The following is a 9,827-nucleotide window of genomic DNA, read 5'->3' as shown; positions in this document are numbered from 1 at the left end:
AAAGGTCTTGGTGTTGTGCACCTTTGCACCAAATTTCTTGAAAATCCATCAAGTGGTTATCAAAATATTTGTGCATCAACCAGAATGGTGCAGAGTCCAAAAGACCGACCGGAGCAAGCTCTCTCTCTGGTTTTGGATGACCAACCCTGTTTCTCTGGGTGTTTGCCTTGGCCAACAGACGGGCCTTCGCCACATTAAGGGCATCAAGTCTGGGGGCCAAGTCCTGTTGGTTCCAGGATGGAGGCCATATCAGTCAAACTCTGAGTCTAACTCCCAAACGAAGGCAGTCTTCTGTGATTGCATTTCAGGATTGGGACACTACTTGGTGTGAACGCAGCCCAACAATCTCTCCTTCCTCTCCCTCTCCTGTTTTTTCATTCCTCCTTCTACAAACTAAACTTCCTCCTCTTCCTCCATTAGACAGTACGGATGCAAATTAAAGAAGAGGCGATAAAAACAAAACCACCACACCGTGTAAAACATAAAGATCTGCTCGTCTCTTCCCTACTCCTCGCAGAAGGAAACACCATTTACAGTCAACGTAAGAAAGTGAATGTAGACTCTTGATTTCCAAAAACAATGTATATTATATATTCAATACAAATGAAGAAAAAAATTGTGATCATTTTCGTCCAATGCTGAAGATATATATATAGGGGTTGGTACAGAGGTGCATAACAGTAGGTGTCCAACACTAAAAAATGTCCCTACAGCGGTGCATCATGGGTAGTCGTTTACATCGATGAGTTGTGGAGAGACATCGTTTAATTTCGGCACTTAGAAAACAATCACAATGAATTTCGCGTCATTGTTTCATATTGAACAAAATTTACAAAGCCATTCAAACAGTCATAACTTTTCATCAATGTATATATATATTTTTATGTCTTTTTTGTTTTTTTTATAACTCAACTTCAAAAATTGAGAATATTCAAAATACACTTTAACCTCACTTCGTTCTCTTGGTATTTACAGATATGTACAAGAGAGAAATTACACCCGCCGTCCCGCCCCGCCCGCCTCCCACCTTTTTTTTTTTGTTGTTGTTTTTAACATTTAGTTTTATGTAACATCTGCTTTCTGAACAGGTAGTGAAATAAAAAATCTTTTTTTTTCTTTGTACACGTATGTTTCATCCGCTGTAATAATTTTCCTTTTAGAGATCCGTTACCAGGGTCGCCGTGAAAACTGGACCAAAGTCCAGAGAGCGACTCGTCATTGATGCAGTTTGAGCCCATCCTATAGGAGACCTATATGGATGTACTGTGGGTGGCATCAATGGCTTCGGGTATGGGTCCTGCGGAGACTGCCTGGTAGGACATTGGCATGGGTGTCTTGCCAGGGCTCTGCCGGAAGAGCCCCCCGTTGGGCGCCCTGTGTTTGCACTGCATGGTGCCGCTGTGGCTGGTGCTGCTGAGAGGGTGGTGCAGGGGCAACGTGTTGCTGCCAGGGCCCTGGGACAGAGGTAGCGTCCTGCCTAGGGTCCCCCCATGGTGAGGATGGGGAAGCGGGGGAGGTGGTGCCCCCTCCCCTGGGAGGAAGGTGGTCACACCGAGGCCCGGGTAGTCCCGCACGGACTCCGCCCCCCCCACCAGAGAGGCTTGGCTGGGCTGCACTCTGCCGATGTCCAGCGCAGAGATCTCGATAGAGGGGCCGGGGATCTGCTTGTGGGCCAAGTCCTCGTCCAAAAGACTGTTCATACGACGATGCACCTGTTCCAGGTTCACCTCCTTGTCCTACAAGAGGAGGAGTGGGGGGGGTGGAAGAGGACAGAGGGGAGGAGACAGGGGGGGAGGGAGGGGAGGAGAGGAGGGACACAGAGGCTGAGATTGGCGATGGGCCGGTTTCTCAGACTTTTACTGTCGGTGCTCCATGCAGTCTAAAGATTTTGGACGTGGCCTTTTGGACTGAAGACTGCTGATAGGCAGCCTCTTGTTGCTTCTTTTGGATCGAGCCCAGTGGAAACTGAGGCCACGGAAAACCAATTGGTATGTGCACCTTGAAATCAAACTTGGCCAGAGAATATCGGAGGTTTGATGTCTGGAGAAAAAGAAGCCTGGAGCCAAACTGACCGGAGGGAGTTTGTTGTAAAGCTGTTGGAGGCTGGATTGAGAGACCTCGGCGGGGAGAGCTCTTATTTACCTCTAAAATAAGCAGTCTAGATCTGTTTATTTAAGATGCACTGTCTCTTTAAGTGAAGCTGCAGTGAGCACGCTTTGGATGAGAGTTTTGGCATTTCTTTGCTTTTCTTAACTGAAGGTGAAAATATGCACGCTTCAGTTCTCTCCCTCCTCTGTGGTGCATCTTTCTCCCTGCATCTTCCTCCCTGCATCTTCCTCCCTGCCCTTGGAGCCGGCACGCTCTGTGCAGGAGGATCGGGGAATTGGTTCACTATCAGAACAATTTAATCAAAACATTGGCTGACACTGCATCTCCTGGCTGACTGCAGCCATGCATACTTGTTAGGCATTAATAGAGACTTGAGTGTTTCCCTGTTGAACCGCAGGTCACGGGAAGGTAAAGGACGAGGGGTAAAAGAGGGAGATGCGAGGCCTGACTCGCATATCAAGTGATATGGCGCTCAGGGTCAAAATCCAAATTCTGGACACGTCTGCGTGTTCGCAGAAAGATAGCCGAGGCTTTGCAACAAACGTGCAGAGCGAGGACGCGTTCCTGCACGCGGCCTGGTTGGCTCCAGCATCGGGGTTCACTTTGACTCAATGATATTAGTCACAGGAACTCATCACAGTGACACAAGTGAGATTCAGAACAATGCACAAGACACAGTTACACTATATTAATACACACAGTTTGTTGAAGTGTTGTCAGTTTGATAAATACTGAAATTTAAACACCAACCATCCCGACGCCCTCCATTAGCTTTTCATACTTTAGTCATTTTAAGTGATAACCTTAAAGTTCATCATAGGAGCCTTTGCATTACTTAAATTAGATTATTATAAGGTATTAGTGTTGAGTTGCTGCAAACCAGAGAGTGTGCTTCTGCAGAATCACTGTGGCGTGCAGTTTAAAGCAGCAACACGTACGTTTGGTAGATTTAAATGTTCTTGTCTTTAATTAAATATTTTTGCAATTTGGGAACTCATCAGAGACGTTGTGCATCTGAGAAAAGCAGAAAGCAAAGGAGCCTCAAAGCTTCAACGCTTGATGCTCCCAATTTGGGCCTTGGGACCTTTTGACCACCTGATCTTGAATCTTAAGGATTCTAACTTCAGGTCAGTCTTCATTTTGTCACTTCCTGCGTTGTAATCGCGTCTGTTTGGAAACATTAAGATGTTTTTCTTGCAAAGCAGTTTTTGATGGATGCCTTCATTTATTATTTTTGCATGTGCAAAGAGTTTTAAAGCTTTTCGTAACACCACTTTGTTTTGTGTTTGGTGATAAATTGTCAGTTAAATGTTGTTTTTTAAAACATTTATCCCTAACCTTTTATCTGGTCTTTATTTTGACTGTATTTCTAATTTTAAGTATTTTATCTGATTATTTTACCATTTCTGTTGTTTTCTGTTTCAGTTGTTTTGTTGAAGCTCTTTAGACTTCATGCTTGTAAGTATGAAAGGTGCTTTATAAATAAAGTTGAGTTGAGTTAAGCATCATATTGGTAAACACTGCGGCTTTATTATCTGGCGTAATTTATTTTTAACCCCGGACTGAATTATTTGAATCATTATTTATGTATTTATTTATTTATGTATTTATCTGATCTTTTAATTTTGCTGTATTCACTTTATTTTTATTTTTTAAATAAATATTTTATTTATATAAATAAAAATGAGTTGAGTTGAGATCATATCGGTAAATAATGTCCCTAAAACGTTAGTTTCTGTTATTAATCTAGATTTTAATTTGGAGTAATTTATTTTTAACCCTGGACTGCAGTACTTTAATCATTATTTTAACAATATTTATTTATTTCTTGTATTTATCTGATCTTTTTATCTTTAATCCTCCTGTTATGTTGCAGGTCAAATTGACCCTTTTTAAAGGCAGTATATGTCTTGACAGAAGAGGTGTCGTGTAAATTTATCAACATCACTTCATAAAAATAATAAAAATAAAAATGTAAAATAAAATAAACAAAAATCTGTATCATGTAAAACTATTGTATTTATATTTAGGGCTTTCCCATGTGCATTAAAATAAGTTTTAACATTAATTATAAATGAAAAACGAGTGAGTTATCCTCATTGAACCATGATCTGTGAAAATTAAAGAACACCAATGGACTAAATATTGATTTAAATGGTTAGTAATGGAGTTCAAAATTAGATTAAAACAAATGCGCATTGGGATTTTTTAGTAATGACACTTTTGGATGATTAAATATGTCCCGGGTCAAATTGTCCCAGGAACATTATTGCTGTTCCAGAGAAACGAACATAACAGGAGGGTTAACTGATTTTTAAGAAGAGGGCGTGAACTCTCTAAGAGGTAGTGACCTCTCTAAGAGGATGTGACCTCTCTAAGAGGGCGTGACCTCTCTAAGAGGGCGTGATCTCTCTAAGAGGATGTGACCTCTCTAAGAGGATGTGACCTCTCTAAGAGGTCGTGACCTCTCTAAGAGGGCGTGATCTCTCTAAGAGGATGTGACCTCTCTAAGAGGATGTGATCTCTCTAAGAGGTTGTGATCTCTCTAAGAGGACGTGACCTCTCTAAGAGGATTTGATCTCTCTAAGAGGGCGTGACCTCTCTAAGAGGGCGTGACCTCTCTAAGAGGACGTGATCTCTCTAAGAGGGCGTGACCTCTCTAAGAGGGCGTGACCTCTCTAAGAGGACGTGACCTCTCTAAGAGGATGTGACCTCTCTAAGAGGTCGTGACCTCTCTAAGAGGGCGTGATCTCTCTAAGAGGGCGTGACCTCTCTAAGAGGACGTGAAATCTCTAAGAGGGCGTGACCTCTCTAAGAGGGCGTGACCTCTCTAAGAGGACGTGAAATCTCTAAGAGGTCGTGATCTCTCTAAGAGGATGTGACCTCTCTAAGAGGGCGTGATCTCTCTAAGAGGATGTGACCTCTCTAAGAGGTCGTGATCTCTCTAAGAGGGCGTGATCTCTCTAAGAGGATGTGACCTCTCTAAGAGGGCGTGATCTCTCTAAGAGGATGTGACCTCTCTAAGAGGGCGTGACCTCTCTAAGAGGGCGTGATCTCTCTAAGAGGATGTGAACTCTCTAAGAGGGCGTGATCTCTCTAAGAGGATGTGACCTCTCTAAGAGGGCGTGACCTCTCTAAGAGGTCGAGATCTCTCTAAGAGGATGTGACCTCTCTAAGAGGTCGTGATCTCTCTAAGAGGATGTGATCTCTCTAAGAGGACGTGATCTCTCTAAGAGGATGTGAACTCTCTAAGAGGGCGTGACCTCTCTAAGAGGGCGTGATCTCTCTAAGAGGATGTGACCTCTCTAAGAGGTCGTGACCTCTCTAAGAGGGCGTGACCTCTCTAAGAGGATGTGACCTCTCTAAGAGGTCGTGATCTCTCTAAGAGGATGTGACCTCTCTAAGAGGTCGTGACCTCTCTAAGAGGTCGTGACCTCTCAGCTCGTGATGAAGAGGGAGCGGTTAACAGAAATCAAAGAGTTTGTCTCTGAGAAGAGAGGCGGCCTGAATCAAACCGCTCTGAGGATTCCGTCTTTATGTGGCGGTACAGCCAGCAGACGGCACTTCCTGTTAACACGCCTGTGATTGCGTGTTAACAGCAAACACTTGAAGAAGCCTCAGAGTGCGTCTCCGTCTGCAGCCTTTGTTTGAACCGCACCAAAACACACGAGGCCCGCTCTGCTCTGCTTTGAGTGATCCCTCTTCAGTCTGAAAGAAGTCCTCTCAGAGCCAATTAAAACATCTTCGCTCAGGTTATTGTTTCAGTCCACCGCCGTCTCATTAAAATATGTTTTGGGCAGCGTGGACCTGGCAGCTCGCCTAAATAAATAAATGCCTGGGATTAAACCTCAGCCGGTCGTTAAAGACGGACTGGTGATGTAAGTGCAGAGCGAGAAAACAACAGGCGTGTGAAAGCCTCCATTAATTTGGAAAACAAACAGCTCTTTTAATGAGGGCTGCCAGCAGGGGGGGATTCTAAATCACTCTCCCTCCTGCGTCTCCGTGAACACTGCAACTGTTGAGTGGGCCGTGCTGGAGTGTGATAAGAACTGTTACCGCTTGTTTCTGCTTCGTTTGGATTAAAGCGCCCCTCAGAAACGTTTAAGCCTTTAAGTAAAGAGCAGTGGTTTTTATAACGGGCTGCCTTTGATATAACATCTCCCCGTTACAGGACCAGACTCTGGAGTCTGCATGGTGACCGCTCTGACGGTCCCTGATGGAGATCGTTCAAATGTGCAGATTGGACGTTTCTCAGAGGCGGACGTGTTCTGGATACTCTGACAGGATGTTAATAAGTGAAGCGGGTTATAAGGTGAAGTTACGTTCAGTCAGGCTGTGTAAGATGCTTGATTCTGATTGGTTAAAACCCCTTGACTACGGTTATTAACTTTCACTAACATGAGCAACACCAGAGACAAACTGATCTCATGTCAGCCAAATCAATCCAGAGAAGAGTTCAGACACATTTAGCTTCTGCTTGTTGACACCTCAGACCGTAAGGTGAGGGGAAACCACTAGTTCTGGGGCGCTGGTGGTCTAGCGGTCTAAGCGCGCCACATACAGAGCCCTCATCGCAGGGGTCGCCGGTTCAATCCCCAGCCGGTCGACCATCTCCTGCATGTCTTCCCCCGCTCTCTACTCCCCACATTTCCTCTCTAGTTCCCACTTTGGAGTAATTTATTTTAATTTTAACAACATTTATTTATTAATTCTTTTTATCTGTTCTTTTTAACTTTAACTGATTTTTAATTTTGCTTTCTACCCTTACTTATTTTTTTAATTTGACTGGATTGACTTTTATTTCAATATATATCTTTTATTATTTTACCATTCCTGTTGTTTTCTGTCTCTCTGTAATGTTGTGAAGCACTTTGGGCTTCCTGCTGGTATGTATCTGGTATTTACCATATTATGTTATATTACATTATTATTGTAACTACAACTCACTGTCATATTACATACCCATATTTATTATTTATTTATTGCTTAATCTGTCATTACCAACCATAATCACACCATGTCAACATGTCACTACTGAAACATTTTAATACTGCCTGTAATTACTGCTATTTAATCTAAATTCCATTGTAACATTGTATATATCTAAATTGTATTCTAGCTTTATTTATCTACTTATTTACTTATTGAAACTTCTTGTTGATTGTACTTATGTCTGGGTTGCTGTAACAACTGAATTTCCCCCCCGGGGATCAATAAAGTAATATCTTATCTTATCAAAGGCGCTCTATAAATAAAGTTGAGTTGAGCATCATTTTGGTAAACGATGTAGTTGTGATCTGAACGTTTTGGGCTAAAATGAGAGTTTTTAAAATATATGAGCTAGCTTAAATATTCGGACGCTCTGGCTCCGGTGTTACCTCGAACGAACAGACGCTTCTGCCTCTGAGAAATGTCCAAACACGATGACGATGCATCAACGACTCCATTCTCCAAATGTTGCTCTAACATTTTGTTTTAGAAGGATTCCTCCTCTTTTAAATTTCTGTTTTAAAGTGTCAAAGTTATGCATGTTTAGTTCTCTGAAGCACTGATGCACTTCCTGTTTAGTTCTCTGAAGCACTGATGCACTTCCTGTTTAGTTCTCTGAAGCACAGATACACTTCCTGTTTAGTTCTCTGAAGCACTGATGCACTTCCTGTTTAGTTCTCTGAAGCACTGATGCACTTCCTGTTTAGTTCTCTGAAGCACAGATGCACTTCCTGTTTAGTTCTCTGAAGCACTGATGCACTTCCTGTTTAGTTCTCTGAAGCACTGATGCACTTCCTGTTTAGTTCTCTGAAGCACTGATGCAATTCCTGTTTAGTTCTCTGAAGCACAGATGCACTTCCTGTTTAGTTCTCTGAAGCACTGATGCACTTCCTGTTTAGTTCTCTGAAGCACTGATGCACTTCCTGTTTAGTTCTCTGAAGCACTGATGCACTTCCTGTTTAGCTCTCTGAAGCACTGATGCACTTCCTGTTTAGTTCTCTGAAGCACTGATGCACTTCCTGTTTAGTTCTCTTAGTTTGTTAAAGGTTATAATTGGAGCTTTAAGTGGTGTGTATAAAGGCACTTTGCTGGATGGTGGTGTTTCTTGTGAGTCTAACAGTTTGTCACGCCAAAAACAGGTAAAAGTGAGCTCAGGCTACATGGAATGCCAACCACAGTTAAAGATGGCGGACTGAAACAAAGCAAGAAGAAACAGAAAAGGTACTATAAGAACCTAGGAGGGTTTCTAACGGCAGGGGGTGCTCAGTGTGAAAGGTTAGAGGGCCCTCAGGAGCCAGCCGAGGCCCCGGCATCAATTACAGCTTTAATTATCACATCGTCTGCGTAGAGACGAAGCCCAGGTTCAGATCAATTGCAATTAACACCAAGCTGTCTGTTTTGGGATCATGAACCAAATTCATTTGAGTAGTTTTGCTCTTTTGTAATGAGATTAAACGTCTAAGAAATAACTTCTTGTTTAACTTTCTGTGAAGCTGGAAAGTTAAACCACAAACTTCAGAATTAACGCTCTCTAAGGAAGGAGATCCTTAGACCTCTCAGAGACAAAACCCCTCAAAGTTACATTTTCTTAATGAGCTTCAATCAAATCAGAGAAACATTTCTAGAACCTGGGCCACAGAAAGAAAAGCCTGAGGCGTGTTTCGGCTCGTTTTGGGGATTCAGAAATCAACAAAGAAAAAGAAATATCTTGGCGATGGAACAGATGTGTTTTTGCTGTTGTCTTTATTTTGGATGGTTATGTATGGGAGGTCTAGTCTGACCTGTATCAATAGCTTCTGCTTCATCCCAGCCTCTCTCTCTGTCTGTCCAAATGTCCCTCCTCCCCTCCGATGAAGCAGTTGTAATGTCATTATATGTCAATGGACCAGAAACCCTTGCCAGTCTGTAATCCTTAGTAACCTGCACGAGATCATAGACAGTCAAGTGTAAATCAAAAATGAGAAGGGGATAGATGGAGAGAAGAAGGGAGATAGATAACACGGGTGTCCACATTGACATATAATTTGCAATAAGACGTGACACAGTGACAGAACCAGGAGTTATGGACGGGGATGTGGGAGACATATCTTATTGATAAAGGGGCGACACACCCACTGCAGACGCTCTGCTCACACTTTAGTTTATGGATCCACGTTAAAGCTGGGCCTCTGTTTGAGCTCTCTGATGGTGTGTGTGTGTGTGTGTGTGTGGAGGTGTGTGTGTGTGTGTGTGTAGAGGTGAGTCCCCTGCTGAGCTGAGGTGAGTGTTGTCCAGAGGTAGAACACAGACATGAGGTCGGTCTATGACGGCTGATTGAATGCTACACTGAAGGCTGAGACGAGTCGGGTGGTCTCCGGACTCTTGGAAGCTTCTCTATGATGGTATCCTGTATCAGGTCATGTTGTTTTGTAAGTTAGCCCACTTCAGGAGCTGGTCTTTGTCACTGATGAGTTTAGAACCCAACAAAGACAGACCAAGGCTTAATCCTCATTCAGGCTTAGACCTTTCTGGAGTCCCTGAGCTCCCTTGTCTCGTAGGTTCCTCTGGATCTCTGCTGTAGATTCCATTTTTGGGGTCTGTTATTCATCCTTTCTTTCTTTCTCTTTCTTTCATTCTTCCTTCCTTGCTTCTTTCTTTCTTTCTTTCTTTCTTTCTTTCTTTCTTTCTTTCTTTCTTTCTTTCTTTCTTTCCTTCTTTCTATTACCTTCCTTCCTTCCTTTGTTCCATCT

The 9,827-nt window shown here is 42.9% G+C and overlaps 1 protein-coding gene across 1 annotated transcript; it reads right to left on the bottom strand.

The window, feature by feature from the left end:
- Positions 1 to 1,028: 1,028 nt before the first annotated feature.
- On the bottom strand, positions 1,029 to 9,576 carry LOC117809453 (glutamate receptor ionotropic, delta-1-like). The gene is made up of 2 exons (XM_034679009.1): positions 8,880 to 9,576; positions 1,029 to 1,736 (listed from the first exon to the last, which is right to left on the bottom strand). Exons 1-2 carry the CDS (start codon positions 8,967 to 8,969, stop codon positions 1,251 to 1,253), a joined length of 576 nt encoding a protein of 191 aa, XP_034534900.1. The 5' UTR covers positions 8,970 to 9,576; the 3' UTR covers positions 1,029 to 1,250.
- Between the last annotated feature and the right edge of the window lie 251 nt (positions 9,577 to 9,827).

This window comes from Notolabrus celidotus, unplaced genomic scaffold (genome assembly GCF_009762535.1).
Source record: "Notolabrus celidotus isolate fNotCel1 unplaced genomic scaffold, fNotCel1.pri scaffold_292_arrow_ctg1, whole genome shotgun sequence".
NCBI classification, from domain to species: domain Eukaryota; kingdom Metazoa; phylum Chordata; class Actinopteri; order Labriformes; family Labridae; genus Notolabrus; species Notolabrus celidotus.
This window is presented reverse-complemented; position numbering and strand designations above follow the sequence as displayed.

What these genes read in the sequence shown, in the direction of transcription:
- LOC117809453 (XM_034679009.1), bottom strand. Translation starts at nt 8,969, where the DNA reads ATGACATTACAACTGCTTCATCGGAGGGGAGGAGGGACATTTGGACAG. An exon ending in AGCAGAAGCTATTGATACAG is followed by an intron (nt 1,737 to 8,879) that starts GTCAGACTAGAC and finishes CTCCTCTTGTAG; the next exon opens with GACAAGGAGGTGAACCTGGA.